Here is a 26,141-nt window from a genome sequence, read left to right on the forward strand (position 1 = left end):
CTTCTCCACAGGGACTTTAGTCTTCAAGATCAATTAGTTCTGGGAAAGGAGAACACACTCCAAAGAGGCTCCCTCCTCATGCTCACATTCGTTACCCTGAATACTCTCTCAGGCCTCAAGGGCAGACTTCAAGAAGGAGACCCCCCCCTGCAACAAAGCCATATTCTCTGAGATTACCCCACCCCTACATCCTGTTCTATTTGGCCATTGTCATGGACTCTCTGTGAAGTCATCACTTCCCAACATACTTTAACCAATAAGATGAGGCACTGCAAAAGGCCTTGTGATGTCACTACCATACCCACCCCTGATGGGCTAATGTTCTTCCCCTAGCCAGCCCCTTTGCATGTTTAAGTTGCACCCCCTGGGTCACCCCTACTCACTCACTCAGTTGTGGGATTAAGCCGGCTGCACATAAAAACATTAGGGGCAGCTCAGTGCCACATGCAGTTTGCAGAGATTTGCAGATCGTAAAACGAGACCATTCAATCATCTAATCCAAGGGTGAGCAATCATTTTCACGGGGGGGGGGGGGGGGGTACTTCACAAATTTTGATATGTGGTTGCAGGCTGGCTCCAGACCCTCACAAGGTATAGGGCCTCAGGCAGAAGTCATGGAGTTGGGGACTACAGAGAGAGACACTTGTGAGACAGACTTTGTGACACAGACGGAGTGTGTGCAGTAGTGTGTGTGACAATGATTGTGTGTGGCACAGAGACAGTGTGTGTGCTGGCTCTGTTTCTGAGAGAAGCTATACTCTGTCTTTATGGGAAATCTGTCCTTCTCTGTTGTCTCCTTCCAATGCTTTGCACTCCCTTGAGTCACTTCAGGTAGAAGCAGCTCCCCTGACTGTGTCTCTCCTCTGCAGAGAAGGTAGAAGGGCAGGGTCACCCTTACTTCAGCACTCCCCTTCCACCCCACACCCATTCTGCACAGCTAGCAAGAGAATCCTGGGAGCAGCTCTGCTGCAGGACAGAGCAAGGGGGTAGGGAGAGAGAAGCAGCTCAACACATGTTGCCAGCTGAAAGTATGCATTCTGCTAATTAGCTGGGTGGATTGGAGAAAAATGCTTGGAGGGTTAGATCCAGCCCCTAGGCTTGATTTTTTTCCACTCCTGTCCTAACGCCAGCCCAGGCTTTACAAAGCTTACAGGACAGTTCATCAGAAAACCCAATCAAGAACCAGCCCGAGGCACGGGTCATGCGCGACAGATGCCCCACGGGAGGATTCAACAGGCAGCAAAGCACAGAGCAGCTGCACTTCCCAGCGCAGACGGGGGAAATGAAGCAGGGCTACCCAGGTCCTTTGCTTAGAGGAGAGCCGAGTTTCAAGTAGCCGCACTCTCGCAGGGCCGAACGAGCCCCACCCCTTTCCAAGAGTCACAAGGATGGGGCTGGTGCATGGAGGCAAGAGCCCAGGTCCCTTTGGGCTCCAGCACCAGCCTCCACCCAGCAGCAGGGGTACCCCTGGGGCGTCAGTTTCCCTCTGTCGGCCTCTGCTGGAGCCCCCGCGGCCACGGAACTGGGGGAAGAGGGAGAGACACAGGAGCGGGTGGGGGAAAGGCTGGCTCACCTCAACAAGGGGCCGGGCCCCTCATGTCTCCCGACGGGGGCTGCGTCTCAGGGGCCCCGGACGAGGGAGAAGAAGCCGAGGGGCCGGGCGCGGCCGAGCTACGGCTGCTGCTGAGCCGGGAACGGGCGGGACCGGACGTGAGCGCACTTCCGAGGGGAGGCGGGGCGGGCCCTATCACGGGAGGGCTCGGGACATGGCAGGTGAGCGCGGACCCGAAGACGGGGCGAGGGGGCGGGCTGTGTCCCCCGTGCTTGGGGGCGGGTACCAGCCAAATGCGCGCAGAAGGGCAAGCGGGGTGCTCCTGTAATAAGTCCATCTCTGGCGCGCCCTCGCTTCCCTTCCCCCCCCCCTCCGGCACGTGGGCTAGGACTGGGAGCGCGATTCCTCGGTTATGATCCGTTATTTGTCGTTAAGTTTTCAAACGCGAAGGAAAGCCGCCGAGGCGCGCCGCCGCTCTGGGGCCTGCGGGTCAGCAGCCGCAGCACTGGGAAGCCAGAGGCCTCTCTCGTGTGTAACGTTCCGCCGGCGGCCAGGAACCTGACCGCACCGAACCCATGGAGCCTTCAAAAACTTGAGGGGGAGCTCTAAACGTCTTAGTCGAGCCCCCCCCCCCTTCACTCCCTAGGTCGCTAATATGGTATTTTATCTCATTAGCACTAATGAGGGGTCCTGAAATGGCAGGCTGGTTAGTTTATTGTTCGTGAAGCACTTTGGGAGCCTCAGATGCAAAGTAATTTAGCTGTGTAAAGAATTAGTACAAACTTAGAAAACAACAAATAGTCTAGCAGCACCTTAAAGACAAACAAAACACGTAGGGTACGTCTAGACTACCGCGTTTTGTCGACGGAAGTTTTGTCGACAGATACTGTCGACAAAACTTCCGTCGACAAAGAGCGTCCAGACACATTGAGTTCTGTTGACAAAGCAAGCTGCTTTGTCGACAGAACTCCATAGTCTGGACGCAATGTTACAGGCAATAACACCTTCTGTCGACAGAGTTCTGTCGACAGAAGGTGTTATGCCTCGTAAAATGAGGTATACCAGCGTCGACAAAACTGCTGAGTTCTGTCGACGTTATGTCGACAGAACTCAGCGGTAGTGTAGACGCTGGTATAGTTTTGTCGACAAAAGTCCACTTTTGTCGACAAAACTAGGTAGTCTAGACACACCCGTAGCTGGTATCATGAGCGTTATGGGCACAACCCACTTCTTCAGAGGACAGGAGTGTTGGAAGTCCAGATCCAAGAATTAGCATCTGCTGTGTCTCACTCAGTGTATCTGTGTATATAGCATTATTATTACTAGAGGCACTACCTCTGCAATCTTAGTGCTTGCTAACAGCCAGAAACTCTTTATGGGAACAGTTAAGTTGAGGATAGAAATAGTTTATCATTTGAATTAGCAATGATTGCACACATGAGTAACTACATAGAGAACTAGCTTATTGAATGGATGTTCCATTGACTACTTTTATACAGGTGAGCATCAGGTACATACATTTTTGTGAGATCAAAGCTTTGTATGGTCATTAAAATCCTGTAAAAAATATAAGGTGACATTTTGGCCCTATTGACATTACAGGCAGTCCCCTAGTTACGCGGATCCGACTTATGTCGGATCCTCAGTTACAAACGGGGTTTTTCTCGCCCCGGAGGACTGGAGCGGCGGGACACCGAGATGCGCCGCGGTCCCGCCGCCCGCGTCCTCCGGGGCGAGAAAAGCTGCTCCGCGTCTCCCTGGTCTGCTGGCGGGGGGAGCCCTCCCCCAGCAGACCAGGGAGATGCTGAGCAAAGCCGCGGAGCACGCGGGCAGTGGGACAGTCCAGACGTGCCATGGCTGTCCCACTGCACGCGTGCTCCGCGGCTTTGCTCCCCGTCTCCCTGGTCTGCTGGAGCAACCCAGCAGCACCCCAGCTGCTCTGCCCCAGGCGTCCCCAAGTCAGCCGCTGCTGAAACTGACCAGCGCTGACTACAGGAAGCCCGAGGCAGAGTTGCTCTGCCCTGGGCTTCCTGGAATCAGCTGATGATCAGTTTCAGCAGCGGCTGACTTGGGGACGCCTGAGGTTCTTAAGTTGAATCTGTATGTAAGAACTGGCGTCCAGATTCAGCCTGTTGAAACTGATCAGCAGCTGATTCCAGGAAGCCCAGGGCAGAGCAACTCTGCCTTGGGCCTCCTGTAGTCAGCCGCTGGTCAGTTTCAGCAGCGGCTGAATCTGGATGCCAATTCCGACTTACATAGAGATTCAACTTAAGAACAAACCTACAGTCCCTATCTTGTACGTAACCCGGCGACTGCCTGTAATGACAAAGCTCCCATTGACTGTATTACTATCAGGATTTCACACTAGTGCTTCCTGCCATTGAGATATTCGGGATCAAAACCACTCCGTGAAAAGGACAGAGATCTTACATAATCTAAAAATCAAGAAGGAATCCTATAAAATGTGCAAACTAGGTTAAATTTCAAAAGATGAATATAAGCAAACAACGCATGTATGCATGGGCAAGACTAGAAAGGCAAAGGCACAAAAAGAGCTCAATCTAGATAGAGTCATAAAGAGTAACGATGTATTACAAGAATATTCGGAGCAAGAGGAAAACCCAATAACAGGATAGGCCCATTGCTCGGTGAAGAGGGAGTAACAGGAAACTTGGAAATGGCAGAGATGCTTAACGACTTCTTTGTTTTGGTTTTCGTCAAGAAGATGGTGATGGGATGCCTAATATAGTGAATGCTAGTGGAAATGGAATAAGTTTAGAAGTTAAAATAAAAGAACAAGTTAAAAATTACTTATAAAAGTCTTCAAGTCACTAGGGCTTGATGAAATGCATTCAAGAATACTCAAGAAGCTGATAGAGGAGGTATCTGAGCCTTTAGCTGTCATTGTAGAAAAATCACGGAAGTAAGGAGAGATCCCAGAAGACTGAAAAAAGGCAAATATTGTGCCCATGTATAAAAGGGAAATAAGAACAACCCAGGAAACTACAGACCAGTCAGTTTAACTTCTGGGCCAGGGAAGATAATGGAACAAGTAATTAAGGAATTCATCTGCAAACATCTGGAAGAAAATAAGGTGCTAGGCAACAGCCAGCATGAATTTGTAAAGGACAAATCATTTCAAACCAATTTGATAGCTTTCTTTGATAGGATAACAAGTTCTGTGGATAAGGGAGAAGCTGTGGATGTGGTATTCTTAGACTTTAGAAAGGCATTTAACACAGTCTCACATGACCTTATCAATAAACTAGGGAAATACAACCTAGATGGGGCTACTATAAGGTGGGTGCATAACTAGCTGGATAGCCTTTCTCAGAGAGTAGTTATTAACAGTTCACAATCATGCTGAAAGGGCATAACAAGTGAGGTTCCACAGGGGTCTGTTTTGGGGCTGGTTCTGTTCAATATCTTCATCAGTGATTTAGATGATGGCATAAAGAGTACAATTATTAAGTTTGCAGATGATACCACGCTGGGAGGGGTTGCAAGTGCTTTGGAGGATAGGGGCAAAATTCTCAATCATCTGGACAAAGGAGAGAAATGGTCTGAGGTAAACAGGATGAAGTTTAATAAGGACAAATGCAAAGTACTTACTTAGGAAGGAATCCGTTTCACACATACAAAATGGGAAGTGATTGTCTAGGAAGAAGTACTGCTGAAAGGGATTTAGGGGTCATATTGGACAAGAAGTAAAACGAGTCAACAGCGTGATACCATTGCAAAAAAACAAACATGATTCTGAGATTCAGTAATATGTGTGCTGTGAGCAAGACAGGAGAAGTCGTTCTTTTGCTCTACTCTCCACTGATTAGGCCTCAATTGGAGTATTGTGTCCAGTTCTGGGTACCATGTTTCAAGAAAGATGTGAAGTAATTGGAGAAGGTCCAGATAAGAGCAACAAAAATGATTATAGGTCTAGAAAACATGAGCTATGAGGGAAGACTGAAAGAATTGGGCTTGTTTAGTTTAGAAAAGAGAAGACTAAGAGGGGACATGATAGCGGTATTCAAGTATCTAAAAGACTGTTACAAGGAAGAAGGAGAAAAATTGTTCTCCTTGGCCTCAGGATAGGACAAGAAGCAATGGACTTAAATTGCAGCAAGGGAGGTTTAGGTTGGAAATCAGGAAAAACTTCCGCCTGTCAGGGTAGTTATACACTGGAATAAATTGCCTAGGGGTGTTGTGGAATCTCCATCACTGGAGATATTTAAGAGCAGGTTAGACAAACACTTGTCAGGGATGATCTAGACAGTGCTTGGTCCTGTGGTGAGGCCAGGGGGATTGGACTCGATGATCTGTCGAGGTCCCTTCTAGTTCTAGTGTTCTATGATTCTATGACTAGGTTCTTATTGTATTAGTGATTTCTTGGCAAGAAATTATACATTAAAATTTGACTTCAAAATATGCATTCATTTTGTTGGCAAAATACTATAGGATTGATCATTTGTGTTTTACAGCATTCATTAGGTTTTATAATGGAATATTTAAACATACAATTTTATTTTTTCAATACCCTAATAATTTAATAATTTTATAGTGATGATGAAAGATTGATAGGCTAGACATTTGATTTATTACTAAAGTTAGTGGGATGCCTGTAAACTACATTTTATTGAGTCAACATTCAGGAAGATATTGTATGCAGCACATACAACTGTAATGGCAACATAAAACAGTTCATTGATTTGTTATTGCAGATTTTGAAGGGTTTGCATTCTCTGTCTCTCTCTCTCTCAAAGTAGCAAAGAGTCCTGCAGCTGTTGCTTCAAAAAGATCTGTCTTATCTGTCAGCGCAAGAAAAATTAAAGATAATGCAGCAGACTGGCATAATTTAATGATGAAATGGGAGACCCTGAATAATAATGGATTTACTACTGCAAACAAAATTGTAAACTTGAAAATTAGTGCACAGTGAGTATGCTAAAAGGGCTGGCGAATAATAACAATGCAGAGCTCACCTTTTCTGTGAAACTACTGGTTTTCCATGAACAGGAAGCTTTACAAAAAACCACAACGTGGACAGTTTGGTATTCTCAAACAGTAGCATTTTGTGATTGTATAAAATCAAAAGCCATACCTGGTTTTCAAGGTAAAAGTTGGGTAACCTCATAAAGTTGCTGTATTTGCTGCAAAATGTTTTTATGCTTTACTTTAAATGTTGTTAGAAAATTGGGGTTTGATCTTACAAACCCTTACTTACTCAGGCTTTGTCTGTACCGCACAGCTTTTCCGGGATATCCAAGGAACGTGTCCACTTTTCCGGAAAAAAAATATCAGAAAAGCTGACATGTTTTTTTCGGCATCCCTGTAAACTTCATTTTACAAGGAAGAAGGGCTGTTCTGAAAGAGGGTTTTTTACCAAAATTTGGCCCCGTGTAGACGGGCCAAATTTTGGAAAAGCCTCTTTTGGAAGTAAATCAGAAAAAGATATGCAGTTTGCATACCGCGAATTGCGTTTCTTTTTCCGATTTATCTTTGTAGTGTAACATAGCCTCAGACAAGTTTTCTCTGAGACTCAAATCAGTGTTACATAATAACAGAGATCAAGAGCTTCTCAGAATTTAAAAAAGGATTTGCCATTTACATGAATAACAGAAATGTCCTGAGCTACAGCAGTAAAGATTGTAAAAAGCCAAATACTTTGGAAGGGACATAATTCCTGCTTCAGGACATAAAACAGCCTATAATTAATGGGTATTAGGAAGAAACTTTCCTTGTGTACAGGCTATTCCTTAATAGCCTAATGTAGGGGGTTTGTGCTTTCCTCTGAATCGGTTGGTACTAGCCACAGTTGAACACTGAACAAGCTAAACCATTCTAATCTTGTACAGCAATTCCTTTGTTCTACCCCTGTCAGAGAGGCTCTTGTAGGCTTAAACCAGGGGTGGGGAACTTAAGGCCCAGGGGCCGAATGAGGTGCCTGGCTTGCCTGAATCTGGCCCCTGAGGCTTAGGGCTCCCCACCCCCCAGCAACATCCGTGGTCCAGACCAGAGAGTCGTAGCCGCAGAGGCTGAGACCAGCTGGGAATGGAGCTGCTCTGGTTGGTGGCAGCCCACAGGCCCAGTTACTTCGGGGCAAAGAGTTCTGGGACAGCAGAGACTGCTGCCCTGCAGGGGACGGGCAAGGAGCCCCAGAAATATCATCTGCCTTGCACAGGGGCCAGGTGGCCAGGGGCAGGGAGCCCCAGGAGCAACTTGCTGCCTTGCTCAGGGGCTGGGGGCAGCAGAGCCAGGCAGGTGGGTGGGTGGGAAGAGGTCAGGCCTCCAGGTTCTCCCAGGGTGATGGCCAGGAGGGGAGCATGGGAGAGCCCCGAGGTCTGACCTCCCCTGGTCCAGCAAACTCCCTTCCTCAGGGTTGTTTAGTTCCTGAGGGTGCCTGACCGGGGAAATCCAACCTGTATTTGCACTAATATATGCTTTTGTTTAGATTTAAAGAGAACAAGCTGGATATAGAATGTGACAAGATTGCTTCTGACTGTGGAAAACAGTCAGCAGACTATAATGAAAAACTTGAGATATTCTGTGAAGAATTGCTTGGGACTTTTGAAAACATGGTAATGTTCATTTGTTTATCTTTCAAATTGTGTATTTCCTTACCTAATGAAGCCATTTTTGACACACGTTTGTCCAAGTACAAGCTAACCAAGTAATGCTAAATGTTTACTGAAAATATACTTTCATAAGGCTTTCATTCAGATAACTACTCTAACTGCAGTTGCAAATTATTTGAAGTACTGTGCACTATGGTTATGAGATTGATTTGAAAATTAAAAGTTGATTTTACATCCTTCTCCTGTCTCCCCCTCTGTTCTCCTTTTCATTATATGATTTTTAAAAAATTATGTAAGATAATACAATGCCAAAATTGTACCCATTGTTTATTCTTTCTCATCCTAAACTTCCCACGTGTTCAAAACAAAACAAGCATCAAGTTAGAAAGAGGGCTGAACAGTTCAGACCTAATAAGATGTGGTATCAATAAGCATATGTCTATGCAGAAATTAGAGGTGTGATTGCAGAATATATACCCAAGCTAGCTTTAACCTAGTTTGAGTAGTAATAGCAGTGAAGCCACAGCTGCACAGGCTGTACAAGTCCACCTTGGACCCTGTGTACATACCTAACTAGCAATCCCAGGACCATACACAAAGGGTGGGTGTGAATGCATCCCTTCATGGTCCGCCCTGGGGCTAATTCTGGCCGGTCTGGGAAAGGCGGAGGCAGCATGCTGCCAGTCTCCCTCCCCTGTGGTCTGGTGAGCTAGGGGAATGGCAGAGGCGGCGCGCTGCCCCATCCTCCCTCCCCTGTGCCCCAGCCAGTTGGGGAAAAGCAGAGGTAGTGCGCTGTGCCAGCCTCCCTCCCCTGTGCTCTGGACGGCCGGAGGAAAGCACAGGAGGCATGCTGCCAGCCTGTCTCCCAAGCTCTGGCCAGTTGAGGGAAGCCTGGGGCTGATTCCCTTCCTTCCTGCTGCAAGAGAGAGGCTGGAGGCAGGGCTGGGTAGCCTCCAGCCCCTCCCACAGCTCTCACACACCCAGAAATTCCTGCGTACGGGCCTGAATCCCATGCAGCTATAGCTTCATTGCTATTATTACTCACACTAGCTAGATAACTGTATCATGAGTATGTCCATATGTCACACCTCTGATTGCAATGTAAACACAACCTAACAACTATATTTTGTTTTTGATTTGGCATAATTCAGTTTCCAGCTCTCCCTGGACCCAATCCAGAGGTAGGGGTATGGCTGCATAGGCTTTCCGTCAGCAGCACTACGGGCTCAGCTCAGGGATGGAAGGGACCATGCAGGCCACCTGGGGGCAGTGGGAGCTATGCAGTAGCTGACATCTGCTTCATGGGCAGGCCAGGGTGTTGGCTGCTGCTGACCAGTGGCTTCCCGTTGGTGTGCTTGCTGGCCCCCTATTGTAATTGTACACTTCATCTCCCTTCTACCAGACCCCCTCCCTTTCCATTTTATGAGAAACAGTTGAATTCCAGGCACATCCCAGTGTCCTGGGTACAACCAATCACTAAGTTAAGATTAGAGGATACCAAATTTGATGGTCCTCGTTCTTACTGCTTAGGAGGAGTTCTTGAACAAATGGACTCACGGACAGGCACATTTCTAAAATATATAGATAGATTTGTATGATGGTAGATTGAATAGTTCTCTGCAAGCTGGAGAAAATTCCAATGACTGGTATAAACAGAAAAATACTCCAGATACAAGTTTGGTTCTCTAGAGAAAATAGGAGTAATGATTCTGTTTCTTGCTTTGAGTTAGTCATGACTCAGCCCATTAAATGCACTGGTGTACAATGTCATTCCTGTTGAGCCTTTAGTCTAAATAACTTGTGGTGGATTAGACAATACATACAGGGGCGGATATAGGGCAGGGCGAACGGGGCGGCCGCCCCGGGCCCCGCGCTTAAAAAAGCCCCGCGCATGCGCCGTGGCGCCACTGCGCATGCACTTGGCGTCACAGCGCATGCGCTGTGGCAAAGGGGGGCCCCGTGGAGTTATGCTGCCCGGGGCCCCGCAAAACAGTCATCTGCTCCTGAATACATATATACATACATTATTTTCCACTGTTTATAATCATATGTACCATATAATCAGGATTTTACAGTATGACATAATGCTCCTGAATTCTTTACTGTAAGATGCTTCAGCAAGCCTCAATGATTTAATTACCGTATATACTCATTCATAAGCTAACTTTTTTGGGGAAAAAATCCCAATATGAAGAGAGAGAGTCATCTTATAAATGGGTTCTAAAAAGGCAGAGCAGCAGCGGAGGACTCGGCTCAAGCTGAGACACAGAAGTCCCAGCTTGCATCAGGTCCCAGATGCTGCCACTCTGCCTTTTAAATGTAGTAAATGCCTTGCGGCTCTTAAAAGGCAGAGCCACAGCACTCTGGGACCTGACCTCCCCCGAGCCAACTTACAGAAGAAAAAATGGTGAAAAGTCCCTGGCCCATCTGTAAGGTCCCAGACCGCTGTACTCTGGAGTTGGCTTATAAACAGGTAAATGACTTTGTACCATTTTTTCTCTGTAAATTTTTTGGGGGGGAGAGTGGTGTCAGCTTATAAACAAAAGGGCTTATGTTTGAGTATATATGATAATGGTTTCATAGATTTCAAAGCCAGATGGGACTATTATGATCATCTACCTTCTGTATAACAATGGCACAGAACTTCCTCAAAATAATTGCTTGAGATATATAATATTGGTTTTAAAATGGTCAGTGATGGAGAATCCATGAGATTGTTGGTTAAGTTGTTCCAAGAATCAGTTACACTCACCATTAAAAATTTACTCATTTCCAGTTCGAACATGTCTAGCTTCATCTTCCAGCCATTGGATCATTCCCTGTTAGATTGAAGAACCCATTGTTAAATATTTGTTCCCCATGTAGACATCTATAGAAATCAAGTCATCCCTTAACCAACTCTTTGTTAAGGTAAACAGATCAACTCGAGCTCAAGCACTATACAGCATGTTTCCAGTCTTCTAATCATTCTGGTGGCTCTTCTCTGAACCCTTTCCAAACTATCAACATCCTTCTTGAATTATGTGCACCATAATAGGAGGACGGAGTCTTCCAGCAGCAGTCACAGGAGTGCCAAATGCACTCTACTCCTACTTGAGATTCCCCTGTTTATGCATCCCAGAATCACATTAGCTCTTTTGGTTACAACATCACACCCGGAGCTCATGTTCAGCTGATTATCCTCTACAACCCCCCAGATTTTTTTCAGTCACTGCTTCCCCCATCTAATAAGTATGGCTTACATTCTTAGTCCCTGATGTGTATATACATTTAGCTATATTAAAAGGCAAAGTGCGCTTATGTCCAGTTTACCAACCAATCCAGATTGCTCTGAATCAGTGACCTGACTTTTTCATTATGTACCCCACCTCCAAATTTTGTGTCACCTGCAAACTTTATAAGGAATGATTTTATGTTTTCTCCCAGGTCATTGATAAAAATGTTAAATAGCATAAGGTTAAGAATTTATCTCTGCAGGATAAAACCTACAGGATTATTATTCACCGTTTATAGTTACATTTTAAAATCTATAGGTTAGCTCTATCATTTGTTTCCTTAGATCAGGCCTGGGCAAAATACAGCCCACCACTGGATCCAGCCTGTAGAGCCAGCGGGGAGCCCCAGGCAGGCTCTCCTGCTTGCCCTGCAGTACCGTGCGCTGTGCAGAAATGCGGCTGGAGGGCTCCGTTTCTGTTTTAAAACTGGAGGGGAGGGGGGAAGTTTCAGGAGCCACCTGACCCCATCAAAATCCCATTGGCCATTTCTGGCCAGAAACCAGACAATGGGAGCTGCTTGTTGGAATAACAAGCAGCCAAGAAGCCACGCCCCCTCTCCTCAGTTATTCAAAGAAGCACATGGCCAGGCAAGCAGCAGGCTGGCTGGGAACCGTTTTAAGCTATGAAAGTCTTAGCTTGGCAGGCAGGCAGGCTAGTTTGGGTATATCTACGCTTGCACCCTCTTTCGAGAGAGGGATGCAAATGAAGACATTCGAAATTGCAAATGAAGCCGGGATTTAAATATCCCGCGCTTCATTTGAATATTCGTGTTATGGCGCTATTTCGAAATAACAGACGCTGTTGAGACACAGTTATTTCGAGAGAAACCCCATCTCTCAAAATAACCCTTATTCCTCATACAATGAGGTTTACCAGTTATTTCAAGAGAAGGGTTTTCTCTCAAAATAACCGCATCTTAACAGCGTCTGTTATTTCAAAATAGCACCATTATGCAAATGAAGTACGGGATATATAATTCATTTGCAATTTTGAATGTCTTCATTTGCATCCCTCTCTCGAAAGAGGGTGCAAGTGTAGACATGCCCTTTGGCAGCTGGCAGGTCCTTTGGCCACAGCCTGCTTCTGGCACCCCAGACTTTTCCTGCCCCAACCCTCTGCCCCCTGCCTCACTCAACATACCCAAAACCCTCTGTCCCCCTCTTACACCCATACCCCCTCCCAGATTTGGCACCCCAGTCTTCTACCCCATATCACAATACCCTCCTACCCTTGGTCACATCCCAAACTCCTGCACTCCAGTCCCCTGCCCTAGGTCACAACCACCTCCTTCACCCAAACTCCCTCCCAGACTCTAGTCTCCCTCCTGAACCCCAATCCCTTACTCCAAGCTCCCTTCTGAATCCAACCTCCATCCCAGACCCTGCATCTCCTCCATTAATATCATGGAAGAGTGTGGCCCTCAACCACTTTCCACAATCTTGGAGTGGCCTCCTCCAACCCCCGTCAAAAATTATTGCCCACCCCTGCCTTAGATAATGCACTGTAGTTAATTCCCTTCTACTTTCTAATCATTCAAGAATACTACTATGGAGAAGTGCCCACATTGCTGTTAACACCGAGTTACCCTAATTACTGGCAATTTTGGGAAGGGGTAAAAGATTTAAATGTCACAGAGACTGTGTTTCCATACCTAGAGGTGGTCCCACCAGGTTAAGGCTGGAGGATGTGGGTAAGGAAGCTTGCACTTTTTTATTAACTTGAAGCACTCATCATTTTCAGGCAAAAATACATCTGAAAATGGAAAAATTGTATTCAACTACTAAAGGAATTTGTGACCTAGAAACTTACCACTATGAAAATGGAGATTGCAGAGCACCACTTTTTCACACATGGCCCACTATGTACTTCTGTAAGTAGAATGTTTTTCACTCTTGTAAGTCATCCTCTAGTATTTCCTAATGAGGGGCATTTTACGAGTCATTTGATGTCATTTGTTATTGAAATAGTAGTTTAAGAATTGAAAAATATGCCGTTAACTTTTATCAGTGTAAGATGATAATTTTGCCTTATGTAATGAGTGTGTCTGTCTTTCAAATTGAGTAGTTAATAGATAATTTAGTGCATCAGTTAACTTAGAACAGTAGCAAAATGCAGGACAATGTAGCACTTTAAAGACTAACAAGATGGTTTATTAGATGATGAGCTTTCGTGGGCCAGACCCACTTCCTCAGATCAAATAGTGGAAGAAAATAGTCACAACCATATATACCAAAGGATACAATTAAAAAAAATGAACACATATGAAAAGGACAAATCACATTTCAGAACAGAAGAGGGATGCGGGGGGGGGGGGGAAGGAAGGAAGGTAAGTGTCTGTGAATTGATGATATTAGAGGTGGGGAGAGTGGGATGTCTGTGAGCTAATGGTATTAGAGGTGATAATTAGGGAAGCTATCTTGGTAATGGGTAAGATAGTTTGAGTATTTGTTCATTCCTTCCCGGAGAGTGTCGAATTTTAACATGAATGACAGTTCAGAGGATTCCCTTTCAAGTGCAGATGTAAAAGGTCTTTGTAGCAGAATGCAGGTGGTTAAAGTCATTCAGAGAGTGTCCTTTCTGGTTAAAATGGCAAGAAACTGTTTTTTCTTTGTGATCTTGTCTGATATCTGTTTTGTGGGCATTAATCCTTTGGCGAAGTGTCTGAGATGTTTGTCCAATGTACATAGCAGACGGACACTTTCGGCACATGATAGCATAAATTATATTTCTGGATGCGCAGGAATATGTGTTCTTGATCTTATAACTCAGTTGGTTAGGTCTAATAATGGTATCAGCAGAATGAATATGTGGACAAAGCTGGCAACGGGGTTTGTTGCAAGGGAAGGTACCAGGGTTGATATTAGTGTAGTATGTCCTGTGGTTGTTGGTAAGAATCATCTTGAGGTTAGGTGGTTGTCTATAGGAGACTATGGGTCTGTATCCCAGAGCCTCTTGGAGTATGGTATCCTGCTCCAGTATAGGCTGTAGTTTCTTGATAATGTGTTGGACAGGTTTAAGTTGGGGGTTGTAGGTGATGACAAGTGGTGTTCTATTGTAGGTTTTCTTGGGTCTGTCTTGAAGTAGTTGGTTTCTAGGTATTCGTCTGGCTCTTTCAATTTGCTTTTTTATTTCTCCGGGTGGGTAGTTGAGGTTTATAAATGCTTGGTAGAGATCCTGAAGCTTCTGGTCTCTGTCAGTGGGATTAGAGCAGATGCGGTTGTATCAAAGGGCTTGGCTATAGACGATGGATTGTGTGGTGTGTTCTGGATGGGAGCTGGAAGCATGTAGGTAACTGTATGAGTCGGTGGGTTTTCTGTAGAGAGTGGTGTCTAATTTTCCATTGTTGATTTGTACTGTGGTGTCCAGGAAGTGGATCTCTCATGTAGAATGGTCCAGGCTGAGGTTGATGGTGGGGTGTAGGTTGTTGAAATCTCTGTGGAATATCTCCAGTGTTTCTTGGCCATGCGTCCAGATCATAAAGATTTCATCGATGTACCGTAGGTAGAGAAGAGGTGAAAGGGGACGGGAGTTGAGGAAACGTTGTTCTAGGTCAGCCATAAAGATGTTAGCATACTGTGGGGCCATGCGTGTACCCATGGCTGTGCCGCTGATCTGGAGGTATAAGTTGTTCTCAAACTGGAAATAATTGTGGGTGAGAACAAAGTTACATAGGTCTGCTATCAGGTTGGCAGTGGTGTCCTCTGGGATAGTGGCAGGAAAAAGGTGATGTGCTGGACCAACTGTTATTGAAAAAGCCCCAAGAAATGTGGTTGCAATCATTTCACCTACAATTCTGCTGAATTCCATGGGAGTTTTGGATGAGCAAGGAAAGCAGGTTTGAGCCTTTGTCAAATATTTTGTTCATAGTTGACAATTCAAGGGACAATAGCCAGGTACATTTTTTTAAATACCTTTACTCCTATTACTAGCAACTCTTTACATTAGATAGCATTTCAAATTATTTCCACCATTCTTCACTCTCACAAATAATGTAGTTAGTTAAGCAGACCAGCCTTACTTCCTCTCATGTACTTGCAGTATTTGGGTTAATATTGTTTGCAGGTTAGGTTTTAGTGGTGGCCTAAAAGTATCAAGGTATCCAGAACACATATGCAATTTTTTTATTCAAAGTATTAATAACTTTTTAAATGAACATGTTCCTCTAAAAAAATAACTTACACAGTATAATTTTTACACAGCTAGTTCTAGAACACTGCTTTTGAGACTAGAAAAAAAAGGGGATTTTATACTGAGAAAACATATGTGGTAGAAAGATATCCAATACATGAGCAATAAATTTGGCATTTTATATTGCAAGGAAGAGCAGGATGGCTGATGTACCCTAAGGAAAAGAGGATAGTTATAAAAGCTTGTGTACTGTAATAGCTAGGGTTTTTTTTAATGATTTTTTGGAGTTGCTTATATATGATTATGGTATGTATAAATTGTTCAATCCATTTCAGATGAGGTTTCATTCAAGCTCTCTGAAATGTACAAGAAGGAACTACAACTTAAGCAAACAATTGTGCAAGAGATTGCTCATACTGCTGACCAGGATCTTATGATGGTTTATTTATCATCTTGGTTGTACCAGCCTTACATTGAGAACAGCAGTAAACTACTGCTAGAAAGCATGTTGCTGGAAACAGGACATAGACAAGTGTAACATTTAAGACTGCTTCTAATACTCATTTGCAACAAACTGCAAGATAAATTGCTATTTATAAAAGTTATTAAAATCTGTTTTTTCCTCTCTTTGTATTTACTGGTTTCATTTGTCCTTTTCTTGGTTGATATGAAGCAACTAGGTGAGTTACTTATCACCTCCTTCACCATGGTATCTTAATACCTCAATTTTAAATGTGCTATTATCCCCCAATTATACATGGGGAATCAAAGTAGAGGCTTGGGGTCAAATCCTGAATGGTAGGCAGAAACCTAAATCATACAGAAGACTGCAGTGGGATAGAGAATTGAACCAGTGTCATAGGAATCTTGAGCTAGAGCCCTCACCCCTGGGATATCCTTTCTCTAAATACCCACAAAGTCTTGCTCCTTCTGTGTTGAGCTGTCTCATACAAAGAAATTAAAGATTGATTGCTTTATCGTTGTGTTCATACACAATTTCTGAAGCTTCAGGGCAGCATGCACAACTATTAGCTAAAGCAGTATCTCTGTGGCATGGGAGTTTTGCCATGGATCTAAATAGCCGCAGTGTCAGGCCTAACCCCATGAACACTTGACACACAAAGGCTGTGTTTACACTGGCGCAATCTTGCGCAAAAGCTACCGCTTTTGCACAAAAACTTGCTGCCTGTCTACACTGGCTGCGAGTTCTTGTGCAAGAACACTAACATTCTAATGTATGAAATCAGTGCTTCCTGCGCAAGAACGATGATGCGGCCGCTCAGGAATAAGGCCTCTTACGCAACTGTTCTTGCGCAAGAGGCCAGTGTAGACAGGCAATATGAATTTCTTGTGCAAGAAAGCCCTATGGTTAAAATGGCCAACAGAGCTTTCTTGCGCAAGAGAGCATCTACACTGGCATGGATGATCTTGCGCAAAGGCACATGCCAGTGTAGACGCTCTCTTCTGGAAGAGTTTTTGTACAAGAACTCTTCCGCAAGATCATGCCAGTGTAGACATAGCCAAAGTCTTTAAACTAGATGCTTTTCAAAGGGGAGTCAAAGTAGAGCACAGCAGGGGGAAGAAGTTTTCATGGTCATCTAGGTTAATTGAATATTGCATTTAGTAGCAGTGGGGACTTCTTCGAAGTATGTTTCCATCTTAACTTGCAAGAATCAAACCTGAGATCACAAATACATGATTGGTATCTAGGCCTATGTCTGATAGGCTCTGGTCAGCCATAACTGAAGTGGACACAGAGGATACTTAGGCATCCAAAACTGCAGCTAATTCAACATTCTGAATGATGCTATAGAAGAGACAAGTATCTCAGAGCACTTCCCTCTTCCTGTAGTCTGTCTTAGCTTGATCCTCTTCTATTGACTGGATTCAACTTTAGCTATCTGAATACATAGGTAGCAAAATCACTTAAGACATAGTGCTGTTTACACTGGACTGCAGGGGAGGACAGCTGCATAGGGTAGGTACTTATCTGTTTTTGTAATTCTCACCCCCCTCTCATACAGCTGCTGAGAATTTGGGGAGGATAGAGTCTTGCAGGCATTAGAAGTGAAGGAACAACTACCCATTGTGACCTTCTGAAGTCAGGGAGAAAAAAAAAGGAGGATGGGCATTAGCCATTTATGGATGATTGTCACCAGTTGCAGCTTTTTAGAGCAGACAGGCCTACTTGGGTTATCAACACTATCAGTTATTCTAATCAGGATGAGTATGAGTGTCTATAGCCAGGTGGTGGTCATCCACCACAGCATCAACACTATTTGACTTTACCTTGTATGTTAAAGAAGCCTGATCAAATGCTCTTCAGATTGTTAAATAGGAATCAGATAATGCTGTGGGATTTTATAGTACTGCTATCTTTATCTGCCACCTTACAGAAGAAGAATAGACAGGAGCTATGCTAACCATTTGCCAGAGTATCATTTTTCAAAAATGAAAGTTTACTTGGAATACAGAAATGTTGATACCTTATTTTTCCAGTTATGTTTGTGACACAAGACCTATCCACTAATAAAATAAGGTAATAAAAATAAAAATACACTAATACCAATAGGGTAAAACTTCTAGTATATAGAAAGTACAGCTCCTTTTAATGTTATTTTGCCCATATACAGCATATCACTGATAGGCAGTGCAACACATTTTATTGCATTTCTGTTTAGCCAAAGAGTAAAACTAATATGCAACAAAGGTGCATCATAACTAGGGCTGACATCCCCCCCTCACACAGGCAATTAAGAGCACAAGTTGAATCACGAGTTATTCCTTAGACTTTTTGGTTGCAATATTGTTAATATAAACAAATTATAAAAAAGTACGGGTCATAGAAATGTTTACAAATAAGTTAACTTCAGTATTCACATTAGAAAAATATATATTTAATCAGTCCTTTCCAGAAGAAAGCATCTATAAATAAAACAAGTTTTTTATATTTATGGCTCTATTTCACTTTGAGAGAGCAAAATATCTTCACTTTGGCCATCTGCTTCCATTGCCAGGAGTGCTTCCACAGTTTCCAAAGGAACCCCCTCTGATGTGCGAATGTGCATTGTAGTACCATCAGCATTAGTTACAATCACAATGCCTTCAGCTTGAGATAGAACAGCAGTACCTGGATGAGACAGAATAAGTCCATCTGCAGTCTGAATAAAAATCTGTTCATGTCCCTGAGATAAGAATTCATGGTTCTCATCAGCAATCTCAAAGGCTACAGTTTCATCTACAGTAACTGCATTCTCTGGCTCATGTTGTCCAGCTTGTGGACTAGCAGAACAACGTGAGAATTCATTCAAGTTTTTAATTGGACTTTCAAGAGTTTCTTGAGTGGGTATGGAGGTTTCTGGATTCTGATGTGGGTCAAGTTGAGTCTCGTGTGAATGGTCTACTGGCACAATGCTTGTTGAAAGTACTTTTTCAAGCTGCTGCATTTGATCAGCAATATCAGCATCATCAAGTTGTTCAGACTGTTCACTGGTAATAGCGTAGTTCTGGTTTTCTTCATCTTGCTGAAGTTTCTGATATTTTCCATTGTGGTGAATTTCTTCATTCATTGAAAAATTGGTACTCTGATTATTAATATCATCTTCTGATACCAAACAATTACAAAGTTCAGAATTTGTAAGTCTATCTTCTGCAGTCTCATTTACAAAGTGAGCTTGAATCAATTCTGGTGAGCTACCTACCTCAACATGCAGCAGTGCTTCAGTACATGGTGGAAATGTGTTAACTATGCTATCTTGTCCCCGTATATTTACAGGTTGAGAGCATTCCATTCTCATTTTCATGGACTGAAAGATGTCTGAATTTACAGAGTTAGCTCTAGATTCTAAATAAAGTGATTTATGTTGCTCCCCAGTATGCTTTGCACTTCCAGTTATGCAAGGAATACCACCTCTATCTTCAGAGAATACAGCCACCCCATTTAGTGGATTAAAACCTGAAAAGTTGGGGGAAAAAGTGTTAGTGTTGTACAATATGATTTTGGACTCAAAGTAATTTTCTACAAGCATCTTTCTAAGGTTTTATTTAAATTTTCCCTCAAGTAGCATTGGATTTTTAAGACAATTATGCTATCGCCCCATAAGAACAACAGTACAAAAATATAAGTGCAGTTCTACTCAGTCTCGGGAAGTCGCTCTGGTGAGTTCCATGTTTATTCTCTTAATGGCTCCAAATCAAATGGCCTTAATTTATTAGAAAGGGTAGTTATTTTCTCTTTTCACAGTCCTGAAAACAGCTTAGGATCAGATATACTGGGTTCTTTCCATCATATTGTCACTAGCAGAAAGACACAGCAGGCCAAATTATGCCCCTTCTGGCCCCTGTGCAACTTACTTTTTTAGTGGGTTCACACAGGTGTAGCTGATTGGATCTTTGTTAAAAAAATATATCAAACTTAGTAATAAAACACTGATATATCAACTCATTCAATTTTAGCAGTTTCTTCTTCATGGTCAACAAGAGTCAAAACTTGTTTTTGTCATTAAGACAGTCACTGCACAAGAGAGACTTGTCAGCTAAGGAAGTGCCATTTTTACATAGGTTTTATAGTGGAGCTGCAGCATAAACTAGCACAAACTTAAGTGTGGGTGCTAATGAATCACAGTTTAACGCTTTTTTTTTTAAATAGAAGTACAGCAGAAAATCCTCTTGTAAATGGAGCAAGAGGAATGTGGTGAGGGATCCTTTGAAGGAGATACATGGAATATTTAAAAAAGTGAAAGGGAAAAAGGGGCAAAAATCAAATGAGCAAAAGCTCAGAAGCTTGTACCAGTGGCAAAAGAGCTATATAATGAGAGAAAGGGTAAAAAGTTGTAGTTCTTACACTGATCTACACTCTGACCAGTCCCACATTCTGTCTTTTTGTTCTGTGTGTACAGTTCCTAGCACAATAGGGTTCTGGTCCATGATAGGGGCTTCTAAATACCATGACAATACAAATAATATTCTTAACTCAGACTTCAGTTCAACAGTCATTTAAAGACCTATAAGACCAAGTGCAAAACCAAGTTTAAGGCATTAAACCAAGTTTATGACATCTGTAGAGACAACAGAAGCTAATGGAATTAACTAAACTGCACCCAACAGAACAGAGGTGGTAAGTTATAAGTTAAACATTACCATCCTTTGTAGTCAGTGTAGATAAGCTCCAGCTCTTTTCCTCTATTGCATTTTGACTGGCAAAAACATCTTTCACGTTCTCCAATATGCCTTCTATACTGGCCCTTTTAGCTGATGGCAACAGTTCTTCGTCTAAATTCTGTCAATACAAAAACTAGCTGGTTTGGTATCACTTACAGAAACAGACTTTTTTATTTTTTTCCAGTGTGAAATGAAACATTACTCCCACCTACAACAAAGCTAGGAAGCCCTTGAAAGAAAATCCTAGCACAACCTTAAATTTTCCAATATGTTTTCTTGTCTTAATTTTAATGTCTGTTGTAATAAACCTGGTGTTGCGTCACTATTTGAGGGATGAGTCAGAGGGGTCTCACTGGTAAGGTCTGGGACAACTCACACACAAGGAGTATCTATCTACCACAAAAGAAAATCTTGCCTCTATTCCCTCTCCAGCACTGAACTCCCTACCCTAAGTGTGAGTGGGAATGGGAAGGCTGACAAGGTCATAGGCTTAAGCACAGGCAGAAAAATAGGAAGATGTTGCAAATACTCCTCAAGACAGCTCTGAGAGCCCATCTGCACTACAAAATTAAGTCAACAATTTAGGTTGACCTACAGACACCACAGTAATTCAGCCAGCTGTTGGTGTCCATACAACCCTCCAGCCAGTAAAGCACATCCTCAACAGGAGTGCTTGCACCCACTGAAGTGGGACATCATGGGGCACTGACAGCCACATGGGGTTCAAAGCTAGAACCCCATCCCAGAGTAACAGCCTCAGTTGCAAGCCCAAGGCTGATTCAATTTCACAGAACCAAGGCTATCAGCAGTGACTTGACATTGTCAATTTCACAGCTGAAGCTGTGAGCAAGTGCTGATGACAAAATGACATCCAGCAGCTGAAGTAAGCAATAGGGTGATTGTGTCCAGACAGACCCTAATTATAGAAGTGCTACACCTCTCATGGAAGTGGAGCTGTTATGTCAGTGCAGCATACCACCTACTTGAGTGGAAACAGCATTTTAGTGTAGACACTGCCATAATAAGGTTGACATAAGCGGCTTTATGTCCACTTAACTCTGCAGAATAGACCAAGCCTGAATTGAGAGAGCAGTTGGAGGGGGGATCCACAAGGTGGTTATTGGGGAAGGGAATCATGGTATTGCCACTCTTACTTCTGCACTGACTTCAGAGCTGGGCAGTCAGAAAGAGGAGGCTGTTGCCCAGCACTGCAGCTCTGCCTTAAGAACTAGGCTCCTGGCCAGCAGCTGCTGCTCTCCAGCTCTGAAGGCAGCACCACTTGAGCAGCAGTGCAGAAATAAGGGTAACAGTACCATTAACATCTCTCCACACAACTCCTTTTCGGGTTAGGACCCTTACAATTACAGCATTGAAATTTCAGGTTTAAATAAGCTGAAATATTAACAGTTATCTTTTAAATCCTATGACTCTGAAATTGACCAAAATGGACCATAAATTTGTAGCACCCCACGCATGATACTGTGTCAGCCTCAGTGTGGAAACAATCTTGCTAGTAGCCACTGACAACTTTTCCTCAATACACTTAACTATCTTTAGGAAAAACAAATAAATATGCACATACATATCCAAAGATTGTGATTTATGTAAGGGTTTTGCTGGCTCCCCATGGATTCCTCAGGCCCCATCTTCTCCCCCAACTTACCACCACTCCTAGACCTTGCTCCCCCAAAACACATCGTCCCAAGCTCCTTTTCCACAGCCAAGCTCATCCTACTCCTTACCTCTGACCACAGCTCTCAGTAAGGCCAGCCCTGTTGAAGAACCACTGCCCTCAGCTGAAGTCCAGAGCCAAAGCCCCATGGGTAGGAGTGGAGCAGGAGTCTGAAGCCCAGAACCAACAGCCAAAGCAGGGACAGGACTTAAAGCCCACCCCGGAGCCCCATGGATGAAATGGAGTCAGGGGGGCAGCTGAAGACAGCCTCCCTCTCCCCCAGAGCAGATCTTTAATCAGGAAGTCAGGGCAGACACACTGAAAAGCAAGCTCTTTATTTAACTCATTTTGGTATCTCTTCTTAAAAGGAAAAACACTCTCCAATCTGATATTTCAGAGTTACTGACTCAAAAAACTCAGTTACATCTGGAAACATAACTTTAATAAAATGGTAACATTACTGTTAATATTAAAAAATAAGTTAGCATATTTTAAGCAGCTTTAGTGTGACTGTTTATATATTAAATTCACAATTATTTTGTACCTTATTTGCTCGCTTTCTTGTTATCTCTGTGAACATCTGCTCATCCACTGTTTTAGTTACACATTGTGTTGAAGAGTCTGCAGCTTGTATCATTTGTTTTCCAAGAAGCGTCTCTGTAATTCCTAGAGATTCAGCAACCTATAAAACAGTTACGGATAACAATATACAAGTGTATTTTCTCCTATACCAAATTTTCAATACTTATATAGCCAAATTTTTTTGGGATCCACTCGGTCAATCATACAGCTTCAAAAGCTATTTTAGGACTACAACAACATCTACAATTAGCCTTCATTCAAGTGAAGCATCTCAACAGATAAAAGTAATAATCAACAGTGTAAACTTAGAGCAAGAACCAGGAATGTCAGTGACTACTGTTCACAGCTCCATAGTAAATTAATCCTCCCTCTCCCTCCCTCCAATTTTTGCTCTGTTCTGTGAATGTATTGGTTTACTTTTATAGGGATTTTCATAAATGCCAGACTTTCTAAAAGCACATTATAGCATCTATTTAAAAAACAATTACACATGGACTTTGCAAAGAGAAGCAAAAAAGTAGGTCAAATTTCAGACCTACCAACCTTGGTAGCATACCTTTAAATTGGTGCAATTTTGTTTCTCCATAGAAGAAACATGATTGAACATTTACGTGAGTGAGATGAATATGGTTCAATGATAGGGCATCTATAACTTACATTTAGTAGAAAAACTTTAGCACAGTGGTCACCAACCCGTCGATCACAATCAACCCGGCTCAACCAATCAATCGCAAGGTGTTCAGTGCTCCGCCCCTCTCCTCCTGCCCCCATTTCCCTCCACCCCAAAGAAGCCCCACTACTTACATCCAGCAACAATGGAGGTAGTGCCAGCTTCCTGTAGGGTGGACGGAAGTCATGAAGCTGCGCGCCACTTCCGGACGTTCCGGAAGTGCACTGGCTGCTCCCCTCCCCCAGGTCTGTGGCGTGCCAGGAACTTGCAGGGAGGGAGTCCCCAGAGAAGGTGCACGCTAGGACTTCCCTGCTCTGCGGGGGGGGGGGGGGGGGGGGCGGTCCTGGGAGGAGGCGGGTGCAGGGGATTCCCTGTCTCCTGCCCCCACTGGCACCCTGTCTCCTACTCCAGAACCCTGGCACCTGGTCCCCTGCTACAGAACCCAGTCCCCTGCCCTCCCCGGCACTCTGTCCCCTCTCCCCTGTCCCCCACTTGCATCCTGCCCCCGCTAACACCCCTGCCCTAGCACCCACTAGCACCCTTCCCCAGTACCACATCCCCTGCTCCCACCAGCACAGTTGGAGCCACATTAGTGAGGTTTGAGGGGGGGGGGGGGCGGGGGGTTGGAGAAGGTTTTTTTGCATCTCACTTGTGTGGCCCCCAACTGACTTTTCTGTGTGTCAGTGACCCCTGACTCAAAACAGGTTCCCTGCCCGTCTCAGAAATAAAGACAATGCAGAAACTGTGTGTGTTTGACATAGTATTTTATTTAAAAATGAAGCCTGGCCAACAAATCCCCAATTGGGGCCAAGCCTCCATCTGGCCACAGCATCATAACACTCCTGCACCCCCCCACCCCCCGAGCCTAGAACTGAGCCTATCATACACTGGACCCCTCTGCCCTGAGCCCCTCACATACCCCACCCCAAATTCCTGCACCCTCATATCCACAAACCTGTGGCTTGCTTAGTACCCCAACCCTCCATCTGACCCCAACACTCCCTGGCCTGGAGCTCCCTCCCCGAGCCAGCGTCCCCTTCTCCACCTCCTCCTGCATCCAAATTTCCTCCCAGAGCTTGCACCTCTCATCCCTTCCCACACCCAAATCCCTCATTCCCACCCCAGAGCCCGCACATCCTGTCTCAACCGAGCGAGTGTATGGCTAGACTACAGGAGTTTTTCCAGGATTCCAGAGATATCCCGAAAAAAACTCTTCCGCATCCAGGGATGCATTTCTTCTTCCGCTTTTTTTAGTGGAAGAGCAAACATGCTCTTTCAGTAACCCCTGTATTCCTCGTTCCACAAGGAATAAGGGGGCTTCAGAAAGAAAGGGTTTTTCTGACATTTGGTCAAGTCTAGACAAGCCAAATGTTGGAAAAACCTCTTCCTACAGAAGAATAAAAAAAGCGGCAGTGTAGAATGTATAAGGGCTGGGGATAGCAAGTGATGGAGAGGAGAATAGATAGGGTGGGGCTTCAAAGAAGAGGTGGGGTCTTGGGGGAAGGATGGGGCAGTAGATCTTGGCTTGTTCTGACACTTAAAAAGAGATCTTGGGTGTAAAAAGGTTGGAGACCACGGCTTTAGGAAATTGCAGATTTGTCTGCTGGGGACCCTCTGTATCTCAGCTTCTCAAATAGGACTTACTTGAGCTCATCCCCATCAGCATCATGTCATGGCCATTTCCTTTCTAGCCAAAGATAGGATGGGATTCTATTAATGCTACCGTCCAGAGATGATGCTGAGCCACCAAAGCACTTCTGGCAACAAGAGATAGCTTCAAACTACTCTAAGCACCTGCGGTTTTGATTTGCAGTCAGCTATCAACCAAGTCTTTGGTTTAATCAAATTTTTCTATTACTGATCAAATACCAAAAGATAAATATTTTTTAACCTTTCAGTATTTGTTCTTCAGTTTACATTTTATCTCCATTTTCTCTTACCAGGAAGTTGCTGTTCTATTTAAATATCACTTATGCTATAAAATGCCTAGCATCAGAGAAAAGCCGATGCCAAACATTCCCTAAAAACCCTCCAAAATGTGTCCTCTTACCTTCGGATCTTTTATTTCCACAGGCTGCTGATAACTCAGAAAATCAGAATTATTGAAATGGTCTTGAGACATTTTCTTTACCATATTATGTAACTCTTCAAATTCTCTATAAACCTCCGGAAAAAAGGCCTTTCCTGGGGAACCTTTTTCAACCTAAACAGAATAAGCAAGAATATTGAAAATGAAATACAATTAAGTTAGCAAAATATCGATTTGTTATGCCTATCACTTTTTCCAATCATCAATCCTTTCCCCATCAGTACAGAAAGGAAAGAATTTGGAATCTTCAGAAATAGCTCTGATGAAGCAGGCAACAAAAGTTAAAAAAAAAATGCAGTCTGGCAAACTGTCTGCCTTTGCCTACATGAGGTTTAAAGGTGAACTAAAAACATCTTTAGTTTTCATAGGTCTAACACATGCAGCTAAGATTAATTCCCAGAGAAGTTTTCATGATGTATATGAAAGATTAAAATCTTCAAAATA

General features: G+C 43.8%; 3 protein-coding genes across 14 annotated transcripts in view; 1 reads left to right on the forward strand and 2 right to left on the reverse strand.

Annotated features, from left to right (window-relative positions):
• TECPR2 (tectonin beta-propeller repeat containing 2) overlaps nucleotides 1–1,709 on the reverse strand; it is an 87,756-nt gene extending 86,047 nt beyond the window's left edge. For 6 of the 7 annotated variants that reach the window (XR_012903291.1, XR_012903292.1, XM_075926541.1 and 3 more), the window contains exon 1: nucleotides 1,574–1,709. The gene's annotated coding sequence lies outside the window, so the exon portion shown is untranslated. Of the gene's footprint in view, nucleotides 514–1,573 lie in introns of those variants that run through there. The other variant, XM_075926538.1, reaches the window with a different exon arrangement.
• CINP (cyclin dependent kinase 2 interacting protein) lies at nucleotides 365–16,149 on the forward strand. Of its 5 annotated transcripts, none has more exons than XM_075926545.1 (5): nucleotides 365–504; nucleotides 6,313–6,481; nucleotides 7,998–8,124; nucleotides 13,137–13,266; nucleotides 15,860–16,149. In XM_075926545.1, the coding sequence occupies exons 2-5, from the start codon at nucleotides 6,405–6,407 to the stop codon at nucleotides 16,060–16,062; spliced, it is 537 nt and encodes a 178-aa protein (XP_075782660.1). In that variant the 5' UTR covers nucleotides 365–504; nucleotides 6,313–6,404; the 3' UTR covers nucleotides 16,063–16,149. The 5 variants fall into 5 exon arrangements, with proteins under 5 accessions (XP_075782660.1, XP_075782661.1, XP_075782659.1 ...); XM_075926546.1 differs by having other exon boundaries at nucleotides 381–504; nucleotides 6,310–6,481; XM_075926544.1 differs by lacking the exon at nucleotides 365–504 and adding an exon at nucleotides 1,654–1,773.
• ZNF839 (zinc finger protein 839) overlaps nucleotides 14,915–26,141 on the reverse strand; it is a 19,422-nt gene continuing 8,195 nt past the window's right edge. For both annotated transcript variants that reach the window (XM_014571980.3, XM_014571979.3), the window contains exons 5-8: nucleotides 25,659–25,811; nucleotides 22,901–23,038; nucleotides 20,664–20,802; nucleotides 14,915–19,479 (exon numbers count right to left, since the gene is read on the reverse strand). In XM_014571980.3, the coding sequence (XP_014427466.2) occupies nucleotides 18,476–19,479; nucleotides 20,664–20,802; nucleotides 22,901–23,038; nucleotides 25,659–25,811 (1,434 nt within the window). In that variant the 3' untranslated portion in view covers nucleotides 14,915–18,475. The remainder of the gene's footprint in view (nucleotides 19,480–20,663; nucleotides 20,803–22,900; nucleotides 23,039–25,658; nucleotides 25,812–26,141) is intronic.

Source organism: Pelodiscus sinensis, chromosome 4 (genome assembly GCF_049634645.1).
Source record: "Pelodiscus sinensis isolate JC-2024 chromosome 4, ASM4963464v1, whole genome shotgun sequence".
NCBI classification, from domain to species: domain Eukaryota; kingdom Metazoa; phylum Chordata; order Testudines; family Trionychidae; genus Pelodiscus; species Pelodiscus sinensis.